The sequence below is a fragment of the Pyrgilauda ruficollis genome, unplaced genomic scaffold (genome assembly GCF_017590135.1).
Source record: "Pyrgilauda ruficollis isolate IOZ18807 unplaced genomic scaffold, ASM1759013v1 scaffold12, whole genome shotgun sequence".
NCBI classification, from domain to species: domain Eukaryota; kingdom Metazoa; phylum Chordata; class Aves; order Passeriformes; family Passeridae; genus Pyrgilauda; species Pyrgilauda ruficollis.
In genome coordinates, this window is record NW_024510321.1 from 10,941,496 (window position 1) to 10,962,958 (window position 21,463).

General features: G+C 38.2%; 1 protein-coding gene across 2 annotated transcripts in view; it reads right to left on the reverse strand.

Annotated features, from left to right (window-relative positions):
- Positions 1-21,463, reverse strand: part of CCNY (cyclin Y) — a 119,057-nt gene that overhangs the window by 38,328 nt on the left and 59,266 nt on the right. The window contains exons 2-3 of one of the 2 annotated variants that reach the window (XM_041488976.1): positions 8,319-8,393; positions 2,600-2,634 (exon numbers count right to left, since the gene is read on the reverse strand). In XM_041488976.1, the coding sequence (XP_041344910.1) occupies positions 2,600-2,634; positions 8,319-8,393 (110 nt within the window). The remainder of the gene's footprint in view (positions 1-2,599; positions 2,635-8,318; positions 8,394-21,463) is intronic. The other variant, XM_041488986.1, reaches the window with a different exon arrangement.

The window sequence follows — 21,463 nt, forward strand, 5'->3', positions numbered from 1 at the left end:
TAAATGAGGTAGAGACAATACTAATTTTTTTTCATAAGTAATATTTCAAAACTACATTTTGTTCATCATTCTCATCTGTTGCTACACAGAACTCGGCAAGGAGTTAAAAAAAAACCACCCAGCTTTTCTTGACATTTCTCTTTCTAACCAGCTCCCCATATCACTTGGGAGAAATTCAACTCTGCCTGCAAAATAACCAGTTATGCAGATACTGCACAAAAAGATGAAAATATTTTGTTGCTCGTCTTAGTTATTTATCGCAAAAGGAGAATGAGCATGAAAAACAAAAATAAAAAAGATGACACCATGGAAAAACCACAAAAGAAAAAAGTGCTGCATTATGGTAAGGAATTCTTTAAAAAAAAAGACAAAATAATAACACTACAGAATTTATGTCCTCTGGAATGTTTCCTCCAGAGAAGATGTGGGGACCCAGCACTTCACATCAACAGGGAAACAGATGAATAGCAATAGCTCCTGTTAGTACACACTCAGAAACAGTGGAAAAGAATTGATCAATCTATAGAGTATATCATAAACCATTGTGCCATGTAAATAAAACCCATCATTTGTCACATACAACTGTTAAATCTAAATAATTCTTCAATTTCTTCCAACAAGGTGGTCTAGAAAAAACATGATGGTTCCCTGCAGTCTGAAAATGTAAACACTATTTCCAGTTACAAGTCACAGCTACCCCTTCAAAAATGATCACCCAGATTGTACATCAGGTTTAACACACTGAAGATTTAGGAGGTGCTGAATGCTCACAGGTGCGCTGAAGGAACAACTTAAAATATTACAGGACATGTTTGAAAATACAGTTTATCTATGAGTATTGCCTAAAAAGCCTAACTGACCCGTAAAGACACAGACATAACAAGGACTGCAGCCTCATAAAGGTTATTTTTAGCTTTGTAATTCAGAAGAAGTACTTTATAAGTACAAAGACTTAAGGTAGCAGTAAACCACTGAGGGAAGTTTATACTACCACAACCTCAGCCAATATTTTGAATGGTACTTGGGGGGGAAAAAACCAAAACAAATTAAGAAGAGGTACAGCACTTGGCACATCAACTGCATATGATGCTACACTGAGCACCCAACAACACAACTCCTCAGTGATATGATCACCCTTCCCTTTTCTGCAGTATGTCCAGCCTAACCTAAAAACACTTTATACCAGGGTTTGCAATAGGGTGCTTCCAGCAGCATCTGTAATAGTAATCTTTGTTAATCTGCTGGAGGAATCAGAACTCACAACACAATTTTCACATATGAAATGGTTGGTACTGAGTACACATTATAAACTTTACAGGAACCCAGTACACTGGCTTTCCAAGTAATTTTATAACAAGACAACTGCTCTGCAAACTAGCCTCACATGCACTATAAACAACGGGAATGTTTTATAGGGGAATAGAAGATGAGGACCAAGAACATCTGCTAACCTAGTGAGGGCAACTAGGGTTTTGTAAGCCTCACAGTATCCCATGACTTCTCAGAATCTTAACTCTTGGGAAACTGAAAATTTCAGCTTGCTTTGAAAGCCATGCAGTAGTTCTAGAAATACTCAACACCAACCAGTTCTATCAACAAGTGAAGCAGTCCTGCCCTCTCACCCCACACAGCAGCTGATTCCTGCTCTCGTGGCTCCCTCCTTTTCTGCAGGTGTGAGCCCTGGAGTAAATCACAATTAGGAGCCCCACTTTAGCATTCAGCTGAATCCACCTGCATTTGTGCCCCAATCCAGTTTATCTGAAGCTAGACAAGTGTCCACCTCAGCACAGAGATGAAGTGGGTATAAACCACATCTGTTTGTTTCAGCAGCTGTAGTGCTATAAAAATAAAATGACAGCTTGTATTTCCAGATAGAGAAAAACTTGAGAGCTTCTCCCCATTCACCTTAAAGGCAAATAGCATTTGGTAGACAATTAGTTCTTTCCCTTCTCAATTTTACTGAGCCATGACTCCACATATTTCAGCACAAGGCTTCACACACTTGGAACCACACTGGTTCCAGGTGCTTCAGCAGTACAAACAATGCTAACTGAGGTGAAGAACCTGGTCCTGTACCCAAAGCAGGCTACAGGGTATTTGCTCGCAGCTTCACTGAGAATTTGATTCAAACAGAAGAGAACTGAATTGAAAAATGCCCAGGGTACATAAGCATATCAAACCCCTGCCTTCATACTCAGCATGTAGCACGTGTTAATTCACATTTACCTTGCATCAACACTTCAGAACAAGTGTGTAAATATCCAATGCAGTAGTTTCCTGCCAATGCAAACTTGCATACAAATGTAATCTAAAGTTATAAGAGCTTCTGTAGTAATTTTAAAAATCATACCAATGTGTGCAGCTCTTTTTCCCAGATACCAGTTACCTACACACACTGGTCGTGAGCATAATGCTGTCTTTAAACCAACAGATTTGTTCCACTAACTCAACAGCCAAGGCCTACACTTCAGGGTCCTGATGCAGAACAAACATGTGAAGCATCAGCACCCTCTCAGCAATGTGGAAATCACGTGTGATAACTCTCATTTATAATATAGACAACAAGGAGAAAGCTGCATAGCGAGGCATTTTCACTTACGTGGTTTATATAGAGACTCTTGCGTTTTTCTCTCACTGCAAAAACACAAAATATGATAGAAATATTACATGACTATTTTTCCCGATTAAGCTTCTTATACACCATTTATAATAAAAAGAACAGGAGACTATCTATGTGCAACATTATAATTGCTTTTGCACTAACCAAGTATATTTATATAGCAAACACAGAAGAAACACATATCTGTACGCATAAAGGCATTTATGGTCACTAGCGTGGTGATGGGTCAAAATTCTCATCCATTTGGATACTTCACCAGGTGCTGGTCCACATGGGCAAGCTAATATGCAGTAAGCTGCAGTCCAAGGTAGCAGTGGCTTGGCCATTCTTCCCCAGTTCTCTGTGTGGGTACTCCTGAGCCACCAGTGCCTTCATGCAAGGTACCTTGGTGCAAAGTGGCCCACACTACTTTGCAGGTATGAAAGCACCTAAACAGCTAGACCATGGAGTTAGCAAATTCTTATCACAGTTTACTGTGCTCTAACTCCCATAGAGAAGCCTTGAAACGGTATGGATAACACCACTGCCTCCTATAATGATCAGGCACAAGTCTGAAACTATTACTCATGTTGGATGTAAGAATGAAAATCTATTTCCTTGGTGAGTATGAACCAGTCACCACAAGCAATGGTTGCAAGTCAAAGCCACAATTAGCCAAAACAGTTAGAAAGTAAATAGCAACAAAAAAGGGAGATAGATGTATAAAGTCTTAATTGTCAGGAAAATGCTTATTACAGCTCATTATACATACTCTATTTCATTTTTAAAGCACTTCCCCAATTAACTCACCCCATAGAGAGCCTTCACTCTGATCCAGTGAAAATACCACAGCATTTAGGATACAACTCTGGAGGCAACTACCACATAAATCAAACTGCAGGATTAAAATAATAATGGTTTCATGCTGTAGGTGATTAAATGCACTTTGGTGCATCATGATTTGAAAGCTATGCAAACCAATGCACTTAGCAAAATAAGAGTGTTCACAATGGTGGGACAGCCTGTCCATTCCCTGTTGGATGAGAAGCCATTATCTTTGATTTATTATAAGCAAGCAATCTCACATAAACAAGGCTGTATGTGTGAATACTGTGAAATAATTGTGTTTAATGCAGACATAAAATGAAAATAAAAAAATAAGAAAAAACTTTGAAAAATCCTTACATAATTTTCCTCCCAGGGAGCAGAAAGGAGAATCACACATGACAGATGTTAGCCATGTCACTTAGAATATGCTCAAATCCACAATTAAGGACATTGTATAAGAAATAGAATTAAACAGGAACAGCAGAAAAATTCTGATGATCTAGTAAATTGTTAAACTGCTTGAAATCCTGCTAAAACACTGCACTACACTTACGTTCCACACACTGCATTTATCACCAGCAAAACATGTAAGACATCTACAGGGGAACAACAAAATGATGGTAGATACTGCTAAGAACAGCAGAAGTATTTGTCTAGTATCACATATTGCAATGTACAGACAGTAAACAATTCTGATAAGCTGTGTGCAAACCTGCTATAGTGCTTAACTCAAAGTTAACACCTATTAACTGAAATTTTGAACACAGTTAAGTATTTAACAATTTTAATCACAAATAATTATACCACATTCAAAGTTCTTCAAATCCTACAGAGACAGCTGGCACATATACTCCAAATTCCATTTTAATGACCTTTATTCCCCTTAGTTTTTTTCTTCTGTATTTGTATCCCTTATTCAATTCCCTGTGAAGGGACAATCCTCTACTATCCAAAGCAAGAATGTCACTCACAGCTCAATCCCATTTGCTACTTCCAGTCTCCGGAAGAAAATGTTAACATATTTATACACACCCCTCCCTTTTGCCTGCTCAAGCACTTCTTGTGCACATCTTTGCAAGCACCCTGCTGAGCTCCTTTCCCTATCTCCCCATATAATAGAAATTCAGTTAGCCTGGCCTCTCAGGCGAGGCATTTCAGGAAGGCAGCTGCTTCTTTCTGTGCTTCTGGCTCACTCTGCCATAGTGTAAGGCTCACCTCTCCCCAGAACACGTCCAGTGGGGAGTCAAGCAGAGCAGAAACCCATTCTGTCACAACCATTCTTTTGTAATCACAATCCCCATTTTAAATACGGGGAAGCCAATTATTGCACAGGGCAAAATGACTGTAAAGAGTCATTCCATGACTTGCCTTCAGTCAGTTTAAAAATGCTTTGCTGCTCACGCAACTTAGTATGGTCTGCAGCAGGCCAGACCATCGTGTAAGAAGTAACCAGTGTTTTGCAGCATAAACTCCTGACTGCAGCTCCAGGATTTTCTGTTTCAGGCATGGGGTTTTGATGATGTGAAGTCAAACAGATTTTGAGTCAGTCTAAACAATTCAACTTCTACTTTTTTTAAAACAATATAAAACTTCAAAGTTGTAATGGAAATCTTCAAGTGGAGCCTGAGATGCTGCCAAATAGTCTCAGTTTTCCTCATTCTACAGTTGATGACTTATTTCTATTGCTGCAGACACTTTCAACTGTTATTGTTGAGCTTTTGTAATAGGAGTAAAGTACTCTGAAATTAAAAGGGAGTGAGGAAATACACACAGAGGCACCGGTGTGTACATGTATGTATATATGTATTTTTCATTGTGCTGTAATAAAAACTTTCACTGTGCCATTTCTATAGACTTATTTTAATGTTAATCATATCAGGATCAAAAACAAAATTCTTGACGATTACACATCTTGTGTTTTGGAAGTTGGAATTACCAACCATTGTTAGTAACTCATCTATTTTTGTTTTAATTCAGAAGACTGCTCCCAGCTAATATTAAAGACTAAAAGCAGCTTACTCCACTTCTATCTGCCTATATAAATACAACTTGAAAATCTTTTTTTGTCTGAAGCCCATTGTTGCACTGCAGACTTTACTGCAAAATTTAGCCAGTACATTGAATGTGTAAAGCCCAGTCTAAGTTAGGAGAGGGGCACAGCTGGAAGCACTGACAGGAAACACCATTACCAGCACCTTGGAGGAGCAAACGTTGCCTTCCTGCTACCATGAAGAAAAGGCAGTTCCTTTGTTGAAGTGGTGTTTGGAAACCCTGGGTTAACCACATCCACACCCTAAATAGTGCTAAATAATTAAACCCACTAAATAATTGGTTTCTAGTCACCAACAGCTCACTGGCCAAGCTCAGCAGATTACGGAGAACTTGCATAAGGCACCCACAGAAGCTAAAAACATAACAAGCAATATTCTGTACCAGCTCCCTAAATAGGAAGAATTCCACTCATATCATTCAGTACCTAGAAAATCCCCAAAAGAGATGGAAACATTTAGAAAATCTCATCTAGCCAGGAATCAAATTAATTCTTATTGTGACTTTAACTTTTCTACAGATTCATTGAATGCTCAGGTAATTAAGGATTCATTCAGACTAGTGACTAAGAGGGCAGGACAATTTACATGCTTAGCATGGCATCCAGGCTTCACAGAACAAAGACAATTAGAGACCACGTAATAAACTGAGATGCCACATCCTGTCTCATTCTATTTGCTGCTCTTGGCTCACATGTTGATCACAAGCAGATCAAACACATCTCTTATAACAGAGGAATGCCATAAGACTACCAGTGAGGCTCAAAGAGCACAGGGCTACTAGAAAGCCAGATATGGAACTGTCTGAAGGTAACATTTCCAAGTCACTCTAGCACCTAGTGATGGACTTGGCCATTTCCCATTGTAAAACTGTGAGATGTATGCTCACAGCCAGAGACAGATCCTGGATGAAACCCTGAATCCGGATGCTACTTCACTCTCTGTGTATTGTATAATGTGCATTTTAAATGTCCACAGGTCTTGTCTATAGAAATATTTTCACTTACAGTCAACAGGAAGGTTTACCAGCCCAATACTATTCAAGTAATGGAGCAGTTATTTGTCCAACTTAGCTGTTTTCAACACAGCTAGCTCAGCTCTCCTCTTCTGCATCACCTGAAGAAGTCTTGGGGGTCCCCTAGATTCCACAGCAACCTGCTAGATGACAACCCTACATGCCCTAAAAAATCCCTCTATTTTCCTCTTAACAAGCACTTTATTGCATTTTGGTTAGGCAACACCCTTGAACAGTGTGGTAACTCCTACAGCTCACTTGGTTCAACAAGGGGCCCAAAGTACAGCCAAGCAAAATGCTTAGTACCAGAACACAATGGTTCTTGCCAACACATCAGTAGATAAATGTTTGCAGAATCCTTTTATTTTTATACAAAGAAAATAGCCTTTGTATTTTTTCCAGTGCATCAAGGACAGCTGAACAGATCTTACAGTCCCATTGATAACACTTCTATAACGTTGCCCTAAATTCATTGCTCTTACTCAAAATAATGTTCTTCACATTACTTAAACTAGAACAAAGCTTCATAGACCAACTCTAGCACAGGTATAAAGATTTTTATAAAATGATTAAAATTAACTCCATATTGCAATAACTTAACTGCTCTTATTACAAGTAAGAATAATCATCCAGTCTGGTCAAAATTTTAGTTGTTGAATTTGGGTCTATTTTGTCCTTTCTTTCAACAAGCTGTAACAAGAAACAAGTAGCATCCATATGGGATTAGACAGTTTCAAAACACAGCAAATTCATTAAAAACAGACATCAATCCTCATAATACAACTATGGAAATACTACCATATTCATTTGCCAGACTACCAAACCAGATTAGTATGGTAAATGGCATCCAAACCCAAATAATGAGGCATTGAAAAAACCAGGGCTGAATTCAGAAGGACAATCTCAAGGTCAAAGGAGGTACTCACATAATCAACTCTTCAATTAAGGTCTAAATGTATATCCTCTTTGTTCTAGTCATGCCCAAAAACTAGCAAAAAATATACAGCAAGTGAAAACTACATTATTTTTCAAGTGATGTGTTTGACACTGCAATTTACTATGTAAATCAAAAGCAGCATTTATAGGCAGCAGAAAGGAGGACAAAGAATTCATGATGAACAGTCAGAATTAAAATGCAGGAACTGCTTTGAAAGTCCTGCTAGAAAATAATGTGTTTTGTATCCATTATTCATTTATTTCTAAACCAACATATCATACATGTCCAACAGGGAACAAAAGAGCCACAGTAAAATGGCTTCTATTCTGCTAACTCTATCAGGAGGCTTGTTTAACCAATATTAATTTTAGAGATCATTTTGTCTATGTATTAAAAAAACCACCTAAACTCCGGACCAACATGATTATATAAAATCCATAACAAGAGGAGAAGAAGACAGAATGTCTGGGTAGGATGGGACTTATTTTGTTAAGAAAATCTAGTACTGAAGTCATTTACAGTATAATCTATATCAGAGAAAGCCTGGAATGTCTTCTTAGCTATATAAACTGGCATTTTCTAAAAAAATATTTTCTACACATTTTTCAGAAGCCTAATGTTCAGAGTTTAAAAAAATTAAGAAACAGTTATACAAAAAAATTTGGATTTAGAGCAAATATGTTTAAAATATAATTATATTAAGCTTCACCCATATTTGTACTACCAATCTGACAAGACAATTAGCTAAAAGTGTGACTACTTAAAACTCTAACATGATACATCTAAATGCCTCTTTTTGGGGGAGAGGGGGCCATTACTTATTAAAGGACTATCACATGCATTCTAACCAAGGGTTTAGAGATAAATACTGCAATAAATTCAGTAACCTACCATCTGTTTGTGATTTACTGAGAAATATCGTACTGGCCCGTGGATGATCTGATGGGTTGAATTCCATGTTCAAATCTGGAAAGAAACAACAGCACAAAAACCATTTATGATTATTCAATGCCAGACACAGACTTTCTCATTCTTCTTAGTAACACCAAGTTTACATACTTAAGCAGCTACTGTAAAACAGAATCCATCTTGAGGTCCACTTTTTTATCCTTCTTAGCACAAGTGGTTCTTTTTGTCACATAAATCATTTGCATCAACACAGCTTTGGGATTAGACTTCAGTTCTAAGGGCTGCTTTTGGATTAAAACAGATAAAGCAGCTTGAGAAGCTGGTACACAAGAAGTCAGGAATTTCCCATTTACCATCCCTTTCTTCCCACCATGCCCCAAAGCCACAGCCTGGCACAGAAACACAGCTTGTTATACATAACTACTGAAGAATTAAGTATTACAAACAAATGCACAACCCTCTACATATAGACAGGTTTCCAAGATTAGACATGATTTAAAAAAAAGTAGTTATTGGAACTGAATGTAAACAAGTAAAATCTAGGTCAGAGTGTTTTATGTGGTCAAGATTAGAAAGACATGGCACTTCCATAGATTAACACTCTCTTTGTTGTAACAACTTTAAAAAAATAAACAAAAAAACCCCACAACTATGAAAAAGAACTAAAAAAAAAACAAAAAAAAAAAAACCCAAACCCGCACCCACAACTATGAAAAAGAACTAAAACAAAAAAAAAAACCCCAAACCAGTCCTAAAAGATATTTACCAGTTACAAATTCAAATCTATCATGCATTATACAAACTTCTATGAATGATTTTCCTTATCAATGTTAAAATCCATTGAATTTATTTGTCCCCAGATTCCACTCTACTACCAATTTGCTAAAGCTTACAGGCCTGTATCCACTGGAAAACATGCTACTAAAATAGTACATGATTTTTTAGCATTTCCTTGCTTTCCAGTGTGGCTTTCTCAACCTTAGCTCTTACATTCTCTCTATCTCCAACTTGCATTTTAAGCAGGCATTTATGTGAGACTACATAGGAGCACTGATATGTTTATCTTCTGTCGTTATCCCAGCATTTCTACAATTGTCTCATTCCTCTTTCATGTCCTTGTGAAAGCTCAGTAAAACTGGAAATTAAGCCCCAGATCTTAGGAAAACAAAACCAAGTCATTTTGCCCCATGTTCAAGTTCTTCTGTCTACAGCTTTCCCTGTAGCTTTTCCTTTCCCTGCTCTCCTTGCCCTTTAATAATTTACTAGGTCTTCCACTTCCCTGCATTTTTCTCCTCACCACACACCTCTTTACAAATGCACCTTCTATTTGTATTTTTCCATTTCATGCTCTCTTGGTTTCCTTTTCACCTCCCTGCATTCTGTAGCCCATGAGATGAGCAGCCTGACATGCTGCTGGAAACCTGGGCACAGCTTCTGGAAAATACCTGATGATCTTTCTACAAGGAAGAACTGAGAAATGCAGAAGTGCAACTTCTCCGTTGCAAATGGTCTTCTTATTACTATTTTTTATCATTTCTTATTACTATTATCATTATCATCCATGCCACAAAGGAAAGAGAATCTAGGGATTTCAAGGGAAAGCTATTTTGATTGTCCCAAAAATCACAGACAAGTTTGGAGAAGATCCTAAGAATGTCATCTTATGTTAGGAGTTCTGACTTCAAGGAACTATGAACTAGAAAGTTTTCATGTTACTCTATGCATCTTATTCAGACATATAGAAGCAAAAAATAATCACCCATTGACATAGACAATGCTGGTATAGACTGTTTTCCATTTCAGGATGGTTTTTCTGTTAAGCTGAATTCAAGATGTTTTTCCTTACATGAAGAGTAATCAGCACTTAAAAATGCAAAATATCTTATCTTTTGTCAACCTCTTCATCTTTTTTCAGCACAATACATCACCAGGAAAAAAAAAAAAAAAAAAAAAAAGGACCCCTTTCTTTTTTAAAACACTACAGATATTTTTTCTGCGACCATTTCAAAGTACACAAGTGCAAATTCAGTCAATAAAATAGGATCAGGAACACAAAACTGAATCCAGCTTGCAAAACACAGAAAACCAGAAAAGCACTTCTTGCTTTCAAGCCTAGAAAATTATCTACTTGAGCAAAAATAACAACTTGGTACAGGCTCACAGTTTGTTTGCAGGGCTGAAAAGAAAGGAAAACCAATTGCCACATCTTACAGTAAAGTCGCATCTCCCAAAGATGCTTGTGTTACAAGGTGCTATTTTGCAGAAGCAGTAAACCAACAGAGGACTTAAAAGTCTGTCTGAAAAAAGCATGAACTACCAAAATGCACTGTCTCTTATACAAACTGTTATTCTTCTGACAGGAGCTGAAAGAAGGCCAGCAAAACCCCATCTCAGCAGCTGCAGAGAACAGTCCAGGGATTTTTAATTATCTTGGCAGAGCCAATGGTCCACAGCCAGGGAGCAACTGTGGCTCCTTCCCACCACTGAACCCTACAGAGCAGCACACATCCTCCTCTCTCCACATCCCTTCTCTCACATCCTCCCCAGCAACAGCAACGACCAAACACATCCATCTGTCCTTCTCAAACTGCCTGCACAGAACTCAGAGAGGAGAACATGGCTATGGGCAAAGGCAAAGCCTGTTTTACCCAGCACAACGTGGCAGAAGGGGACAGATGCTGCTGAGAGGGGCTGGCTCCCCACACCCTCTGATGAACAGCACAGGTCTTGAAGGCAGAAGCAAGCACTGCTTGGTGTGCACCTGCAAATGGACCCCTCCCAGCTCCTCCAGGAAAAAGGGTTAGGCAAATCCAAGCATCCCACATGTGGCACCACATCACTCCAGACCACCACTGCTGGCACACTGGAGCATTACAATGAATCATTCACAACATATAACATTTCAGTCTCTGGTGGTTCTTAGATGTCTTAATTCATTGTACAACTTTAAAACAAATGTCTTTTTGAATATGACAATAACTCCTGACCAATTTGTCACTACAAAACACATTACAGAAATGATACACAAATATCTAAAGCTAGTAACTCATCACCAAAGGGCATTATCCATAAAAAAGGTTAACTCCATCCTAAAGAAAATAGGATATTCATACTTCTTTTGTGTTACTACTAGTTCTTTCAGTTATTAATAGTTCTTTCTTTAGTTATGTAGTTATTACTAATTCTTTCTTTAGTATTTGAAAAGTACCATGAAAACCAGCCATAACAGGAAAGGTTTACCCATTTTATTATGAAACATACAAAGATAAAAAGAGATTTAAACTACACAAGTAATAGCCTATTATTCAAAAGAGAGAAAAATGAAAGCCAGAATTTTAAGTCTCAAAACCTGCACAAAAAATGTTATTCATTACTATCAGTCTGCTCTGCAACTCATCACAGCCTTCAAATGAAATAACAGTGGGTACTTCTTCCAAGAGTTATCCAGCACTCCAAAATAGAAAAAGCCATGGTATCGTAGATAGTCCAAATCTTTCCTTTCTGTTAAACAGAATTGGAATGCTTTTCTGCATCTTTTCCAAGTTTGTTTTGGTTTTTGCCTTTTTTTTTTTTTTTTTTTTCATTACTAAAGGTACCCCATAAAAATTTCAGGGCTTTTGTCTTCTAAAGATTAGGAACCAAAGGTTTGTGTCTTTAAATACATGTACACAGGCACATATCTATATCTGTAGATTGGCTGATAGTTGCATATTTAAATGAAACCTAATTTTTGGTTAGCCAAAGCAAAGTCAGACTCACACACACTTGAAATAAGAGATCATGTGTCTAACAGAATTCACACAATTTTGGAGGATTTGGACAAAAATAGACACAAATGCAGGCAAATGTACTCAAGATTGCATTCTCTTATTTGCTTAGCAGCAACCATATTAACAGTTTTTATAATGGCCATTTTGATGCATCACATCAAAATAAAATCACTCTGAGAAAAAAAAAAAAAAAGTGTAGATTGTGCATATAACTTAATTTGGTACATAACTGTGCTGAAGTTAAAGACAACCACCAGAAGACCCCAACAAGATTCATCCTGTACACTATGAGACACTTAATTCCTAAAGCTACAGCAGCTGCATTCAAATATGGCCATAAAAAGAAGCAAACTGTAAAACAGTTTGGCTTCAGACTTGGGCTAAAGTCCAGGCAAGATTTTAAATCTCAAAGCAAGATCTTAAAACGCATTACTGAGACAAAAAAAGAAAAAAAAACAAACCAAAAAAAAAAAAAAAACCAAAAAAAAAAAAAAAACCAAAAAAAAAAAAAAAACCAAAAAAAAAAAAAAAACCAAAAAAAAAAAAAAAAAACAAAAAAAAAAACTGAACAAAGCCTCAGCTTGCACTTTTTAAAGAGCAAAGAATAAGAATAAAATTTAGATGAGTGTAGAGGTGAGCTTCCAGAGTGACAGACTGCTGAAAATGCCTTCAATTTAGAGTATTGATACTACAGCTGAAGAAAAAGGAAAACTATGAGGTGTCTGCTTTTCACATAAAACTTGATAACTACTGAAAGCTCTCTCCAATCTAGCACACAATATAACAAAAACAGTGGAAAATGAAAGCAGAAAGAAAGATCTTAATTATGACCTTGGATGATAAAAGAGGGAGGACAATTAGGCAGTGAAGCTCCACACCCAAGGAACATGCACTCAACTTATCTTGATGTTTTCCTTTTTGAGAAGATTGCTTCAGCCAAACATCTTTGGGCTTTAGTCCAGCACGAGTATTTGGGCTCAATTTAAGAATAACTTATGCAAGTTACTTGCTTATGATTCATATGCAGGTCAGATCAGATGATCCCAGGGGCCTCAAGCCTAAGGTCTATAAAATTTTCAGAAATAGCAATATTTAAATTATTAAGCACAAAAGCTCAGCAAATCCCAGTGGCACATCTGTAAACTTTCTGAAACTGCACCAAGCTCTGCTGCAATTCTTCAGAAGAGGTACATTTTCAAACTTGTGGTTAGAATATATTATACAAGATAAAAACAGTAAAGGATGAGACTAAATCTTTTGTGGTAAAACTTTAACAAAAAACCCAACTGCTTCTTCACCTCATGAGTCTTACTGTGATAGGAGAGGGCATGACAAGAGAATGAAGGATGGGTGCTGTAGCAACTAACTTCTGAGCAATACACATCAAAGCTTCTGCGTGACACAAACAGGAAAAACCAACACAGTCGCTGCTTTTCTAACAGTGCACGTGGGCTGCAGCACAGGGAGCAGGTCTGAAAATGTGTTTATTCTGTTAGAAAAATAAGATGTTATTTCCTTCCTTTTGAACAATGAAAGGTAAGTTTGCACCACCAAATCTCTGATGTTGATTTGATAACAGAATAAAGTCTAAGCTGAGTAAACCACTGGTTTTAGTCTTACTCAATTCTTAAATAACCTGGTGAAATTCTCTCCTTCCTTCCCTTTGCCCCTGGGACCAGAGGCTATCACTGCCACTGCACAGCCACCACTACCATTTAGGAAAGAGATAGTGTCCCATATTAATGACTTATCATATGCTTCAAAATTAAATTAATCCATGTTTCTTCATCCTGTAAGATTATTTTTTAAAATAGTCTTAAAAAGGGACTTGAGGTAAGAACAGACCTGTCCAGGGCATGCTGAAGAGGAAATTGAGCTGACCAGACACCACACAAATTTCTTTATTTTTTGTCATCTTTCCTCCACCCACAGCCTGACACTACAGTGACTGCCTGTAGTGGGTGGAAAACAACAAAAACACCACAAAGGTTCTTACTGAGCAATTACAAGAATGCAAGCCGTGAGTAATACCTAAGCCCTACACTCTCCCAGGAAGGAAGTGTGTCAGAACAGAAGAGAAACAATCAGGAGCACAGGAGCAAAGGGAAAGGGAAGCCCAGGTGACCTGAGCTAAGGGGACAGCGTTCAGGAGATGCCAAAGGCAGAGCTTTCCATGTGCCCCGACGTGGGTGGGACCCAGCACAGCTCTGACTCCCAGCCCATGCCCTCAGCACCAGCAGCACCTGAGGGGTGATTTGTCCAGCTGGCAGAGAGTGAGCTTGGTGCTCCTGCTCTCACTGTGCCAGCCCATAGGACTGAGCTGATGTCATCTGTGGAAGAGAAACAGAAACAGTATTCTCCAGGCACAGACGGAGAGAAGCTTCCCCAACACTGAACCTAGAAAAAAAATGCTGAAATGAATTCCAAAAGTCTCATTACATCTTATGCCTTTCTGCTACTTTCTTACTCTAGTGGGCTGCTCTCCTCACTTGACAGCAATTAGCCAGGAGTACAATAATGAAAATAGTCCCTTAAATATTATTATGTTATTAGCATTTCCTGAGGAGTTGGTAAGAGTTAAAAGAACACCTCAGCTAAGAGGATCTCCCTCATCTTTCTCTAGTCAAATGAAGCTAAAAACAAAGACTAAAATAGAACAGAGAGCAAAGAAACAAGACTGAAAAACTCTCACCATTATTATCCATATTCTTACATTTTATTTTAAAGCACCATAATTTATACAAAAGAGGTATGATACGACCTTACATTTGGAAAGTCCTATGACTAAATCTAGCAATAAAGCTTCAAGATTTCTGTACATCAATGTCTCCAAAACATGGGATGCACCAAACACTGTGACTAAAACAATTCACTGGGATAAATAAATAAAGCACTGGGATGCTTTCTGTTCAGAAGTTTTCAAAACTTTCAACCCAAAACAAGACTGAATTGTATAGGCTGACTTCACTGGCTAGTAACAGTAACTGCACCAGCTTTTACACTAAAACTTCCAAGATGTGAGATCCATTATAGAAGTTTCACCTCCTGTCATTCAAATACCACACAATCACAGCATAAAGATTCAGCAGTATCAGACCACAAGATCCAGCAGTAACTTTTTACAATACTGTAAGTCTAATCTAAGCAGCAACTAACCTACCACGAATGAAGATGCCTCTCAGCTGCATGCAGTATTCTTGCAAAAACAAATATTTGTGATCATGCTCCAGTACAGTTTAACACGGATTATTAAAAGAAAAGAAAGTTGGAATTTGGAAGGCTTTCAAGAGCCAATTGGCTGGAAGCATAAACTCCTTCAGGTTTGGCTAGATTGCTGGAAAAACTTGGATGTGATCTTTGCTACCCTGGAGCTATGGTATTCTCTGTCTACCATTCCAAGCAAATGACGGGCACGACATTTCTCAGCAAGTTCCAATTACATGGTGACTGTTCCAGGCTCTGCTCTGCTCTCAGTTTTCGAGGGAGGCAGAGAGACTTCATCAATAAAAGAAACCCTCTGTGGCAAATAATGCTCATTTCTGTACAATTATGCCTGACCAGTCAGCCAAGTGACAGCCCAGAGCACTTCTTACGGGCACAGCTATATTTATTTTCTCTTCTAGAAGCAAATCACAGATATAACTTTCCACAGGGTGAAATACAAAGTTTGTATCCAGGATTTTTAGTTTTGTATCACTTACCAGGATTTGCTTTCCCTTACACAGCAGTCTGTCCTAACTAACTAGACACATTTCAAGAGAAAATTAAATGATCTGACATTACATGATACATGAGTCACTTGCTTAATGTCTCCTTACATTTAGAACATGAAAGATACATTAAATAAATCTCTTCCATCTCATGGAAATTTTTCAGACATTCCAGTACTGCACTTATTAGTTTTTGATTTAACTGTAACCAAAATTAATTTTAGAAGTATTACTGATATGTAAGACAGAAGAAGACAAGAAAAAAATATTACTGATGCAAACACTTCTCCATTCCCTTCCTCAAATAGAAAGGAAAAGACTATTTCTCCCCATTACAAGCAGAATTCAGCATGGACTGAAGAGAGCAACAATTCTGAGCTATTATTAAATCAGGAGCATTCCCCTTATTTAAATACAACTGTCCACTGTAAAAAGTGCTTAACACAATACATATGACTGTGCATACATGTATTTCCATCATACTCAAATACTGTTCCTCTGGCTTTTGAGAACAATATAGAATCACTGAATCATAGAATTACTTAGGTTGGAAAAAACTTTTAAGATTATCAACCCAGCACTGCCAAGTCCACCACTTGGATGGCCCAGCCATGTCCCTAAGTGCCAGAAGCACAGTCTTTAAGATATCTCCAGGGACAGTATTATCACTGACAGGCTACACAGTTCAATGAAGCCTACAAAGACAGTGCTTCAAATACAGCTGCATGACCTTCAGGTAACCTAAGTTCCATAGCAAAGACCTAAGAGAATAAAAACTCTTCTTGAATGGCAATGTCTTAAGATGGAGACATTAAATACTACTTCTTGTTGAAGTTAGAATCATAGAGAAAACCTAAGTAAAAAGTATACTGATATTAATACCAATGTGAAAACAAATATCAGCTGCAAGAATATATGCTCCTGCTTTGAAAGATTTCTAAGTATGCTTTTAAAGTTAAACTTTTTAAGTCTTTCAGCCTGTATTAATACCCTAGTAGTAAATTTGATCAAGATAAATTTAGGCTGGGTAACTGTAGAAATTAGTGATGAAAAGGTAAAAGAGAAATTCAAGTGTATTACTCAGTCCTTTTTTTCTTCTTATTGTACCAAAGAAGAACTGATAGTCAAAACAGACTTAAAAAACCACTGAAATGTATTCAGCTCTTTTAAAAAGTAAGCTATATAAATAATGGAATGCAAATATTCAAGCAGCCCTAGAGAAGCAAGGACTGAAAGGGAAAAAAAGGGTTTAAAAATTTCAAGTTTTTCCTTTTGCACTGTTCCAAGTCTTTGGAACATGTTTCAAGGTGTGCACACAGCAGAAATTAAAGACCTGTCCAGTGAGGGTCATTTCCTCCTAGGACCATTTTCATCATACTGAGATTGTGTAACATGGCTTTTGGAATGAAAAGCTTGTACTGGGACAGCAAGTGGAGTCCTGTGAGTCCATCACACACAAGAGCTCCCATTGCTCCTGACTCCTTGGCACTGAGCACAGAGCAGGTTTCAGCCCAGCAGACAGGGGGGGCCTGAGCCAGACCCAGCAGGTGCAGCAGCCTCCCTCAAAGGTCTCAGAACTGCAAACAGCCACCTGCCGCAATTCGTCTGGGTGAGCACATTGTCATGGACACACAGCTGAAGCCAAGAAAAACTGTTCTAAACACATGTCACCAAAAGGCAAGGAATGTGTGTGGCATTTCAGTTCTGCTGTTAGAGTACAAACATGGGGTAAGGCTTGCTCTCATTGTTTCAGAAGCATGGTCCACTCTAAATATTGCATGGTCCACTCTATAAGTAATATAGACAAGAACACTTCCACAAAACCTATTTTCCCCCAATAATCATATACTATATAGTTGCCTTCAAGTAATGTAGGCTGGGGAGAGAAGCTCCAGTGCCCATTTTAACAGCATCTTGCTCTGCACTCCTGGGCTTTGCTGCACATTGCCCATCACTGCTCATTTTCTCACTGATAACCTTTTCATTTTGTTACTAGACCACAGTTGTGGGTACTTGAGAACAAGGAACTTGAGTACTCAAGTTCCCAGTTCTACCTTCTCTCTTACTAACCTTCCTTGATTAAGTGCCAGCTAGAGCATACTGGATGTGATCCTATCACTGTGCCCACCTTCAGGAATACAGGCTGGTGTCTCACCACTCCAAGTACATTTCTACAAAAAACAACAGAATGTCACTGCCTGAACTGCTCCATTACCTGTTTCCAGCAGGATTTATCAACACCTTACCTACTGCCTGCTTTGCCAACATCACTCGTGCTCCACTTAGGCACCTGTAGCAACAAAAGGAATTAAGCCACTGTCCTATTAACCCCAAAATGAAATTTATGCATTTCTCTAATGTCCAGTTACACTGAGCACTATAAATGCTTTTTCCCTAACACACTTTTACTTAACTTTAGACACCAATTTAAAATTAATTTATTCTGCCCTGTTAGGTTCAAAGGCAGACTGACAGAGGGGAACATAAAGCATTGTGAAAGACTTTTAAAAACATTAATAATTAAAAAAAAGCCAAGTTATTTTTTCTTCACATAAATGTATCAGAAAACAATTACATTATGATTCAGTTACCACTCATTATGATACCTACTTGACACATGTAAAATCTTTTAAACACAGTATCATCACAGACCTAAACAAATTACACCAGCTGATGCTATACCAAATTATTTCACTTGTTTCAAACAGTATTACCACGCTCTCACAGGAAGAGACATCAAGCCATCCATGCCCCAAGAGAGGCTGGCTGCAAACCCAGCTGCTCTTGCCGTGAATTTAACCTAGAGGTTAGCAGCTGGTAGGGGATTTTTGTCACTGAGCCAAACACACAATACCAGTCAGCAGAAGTGTTGGGTTAACCTACAGCAAAGTGAAGCAATTTCACTTGAAGACAAAGATCAATACAAAGTTAGTAGCATAATCACTATCATTTCACAGCTGACATTATGAGTCTGAATCTTAAATTTAAGCATTACCTGCAGCTTTGCACCAAGGTCCATGCATTTTACCATTCCTCATAAGACAGACATTATTGCCACACAAATCAGTAAGAAACTGCATAACTTTAAAGATTCACTATATTCTGCAAACCAGGGCACAGGAGCCTGAGCTGCAGCTCAACTCTACATCTGGAAAAAGGCATCTTATGATGTTGATTGAAGCTCTAAGGAGCTCTCACACCAGCCCAGCAGGGTAGGACGAGTATATCCTTCCTCATTCCCTTACAGAAATGATTTTTAGAAGTGCCAGTGAAAATGGCATCCTTCCAGGCTCTCTTCTTTTCTTTTCCTTCCCCACTGAGCTGTGTGACCCAAAGTTAAAGTAAGTAGGTAATCTGTGAAATACAAAGAGAAAAAGGTAAAGAGAAACATATCGACCCTGGTTTCTCGGAAAATTTAATGCAAGTGTATTACACTACACTTGCAAAGGTACATTTCTGACTTCAAGGACAGCAGCTGCTTTTTTAATATGCAAAAATATAACTTGTAATCTTTTCTGAGGAGGATATTTGGCAAACTACAACAACAGGCTTCCAGTTTTTCCCCTGCAGATTTGTATTCACATGGCAACCAAATCACCAAGCTACCAAGATACAGTGTCAAAATCATACATACAAATTATCACCTAAAACTGAAAGTCAACTGATATTACAAACCTCTCTTATCAGCGAATCTCTGCATCTGTCAATGTATGCAAAGGCCCACAAACATACACAGTTAAAGCCCATGCACACGTGTGCATTACTGAGCAGTTGTGCTCAGTCCCACTGAAGGCTGATGGCAGAACTGATTCCTGAACAGGTATCCACTTCTGATGCAGCCATGTCATTGTTACCCAGACTCCAGACACTACACCCTCTAAAGCCCAAACCCTTGCGACTTCCACACTCATGCATCTCATACACCAGGCACACAAAAAAGAGCAAGAAGAAGGAAATTCAAAATTGAACTCTGAAGAAAAGAGATACAGATCTTTAACTGACATTTATTTTAAATCTTTCAGTTCTTCAATAAACATCTGCTCTCAGAAGAGTCAGCTCAGAGCCATTAAGTGCTGAACTTGAGGAAGCACCTTACAACAACTGAATATATTATAAATTGTCACTATAGGAGCTACTATTTCCAGTGAGATAAAAACCAGTATATTGATATTTTATTATTTGCTGGAAATTTATGGCATTCTCAAACACTGCCATCTATCTTTATCATGATTCAACATATTAATCTGAATATCTGAATAGCTCTAAACAATGACAGAAAAGTCTTAAATTTACTTTTAAGTCAAAATCCTAGAGAAATGTTCTGTCCTTGTCCCAAACATGAAACTACTTCTGAGATTACACTGGCTCAATGCCCAGGACTAGTAACACCCAGTCACAGTGCAGAAACTAGTTTGAGATTCAATATCCTACAGCTCTCCAGCCCTTGACAAAAGCCCTGGACAACTGAAAAAAGGATAAAAGCAATTTCCTATTTGTTTTTTTTTTTTCCCCCAAGTCAGGTGCCATCACATGTAGTACTCAAGTCTTGAGACTGACCTGATCAAGTCATGCAGCCATTTTAAATCCAGGCAGATAAAACCTTACAGATCAAACCCAGAACAAGGGTAGCTGTGCTATTGGTAAAACGGGGAAAAGGCACTGTGAAACAGAACTACAAGGAAAAGTCACACAGCAAGGTTAAATTATGTGTAGCATGGGCAAAAAAGTTGAAGGGGTACTGCTACTTCCATTACAGATGAAGAACTGAGGTAAAGGAATAAAGTAAACGCCCCATTAAAATGCCAGGGCCATTCTGCACTTAGCCCACAGCTCTGTAGAACTGACTCCAAGCATCCATCTAGGCAGGCAGAAAAAGAAGAGCACGTACTTAGGGCATCACAGGAGTATCTTGTCCAAACTTTAGAGTTATTTTTTAGATGTTGAACTCAGAGCTAATCATCCAGTTGCCCCTCAATAAACAAAGTATGCACTTCTAAAGTGCATTTGTTTAGCACCTATTTCACAAAATCCTAAAACAAATGTTTGAGATAGAACAGACACAACATACTCTGGACATACTGACCCTTTTCCACAGTCTATACATGGAACTAGTGGTGACAAACTCAGTCTAAACCAAGATGCAGTCAGCTAAGGTTGACACAAATTACTCTTCTCTTGGTTATAAACCAAGAGATTTGTGATTTGACTGAGTCACCCAGGACAGGCTGCTGGCTGCTCACTATGCATTATGAATGAAGCTGAACTCTTTGTCCTCACATCCCACTCTCTCTTGATGTCCTCCATATACAATCTCTATTTCACCAACAAATCACACTGGATTCCTACAGACAAGCTCTCCTTCTCTGCACTGACTGATGCATTACTTACAGTCCATTCTCAGTAAAGGATGAGGCAGGGCAGGAGTCCTGTTGAAAAACAACATATGGACATACAAGAAATCCGGGAAAGATGGACTAAATTTCTTTGACTCTGTTTAATCTTGAAAAGTCCAGAATCAGTTTCTCTTCATTAATTTTTTAAGCCTTTTCTCAAAACCATGAGTATACATTAAGTTTGCTTGAACATCTGGATCCTTTTTTTTTGGATCCTTGGGACAGCAGAAAAACCTGCTGTCCCAAGAAGCCTT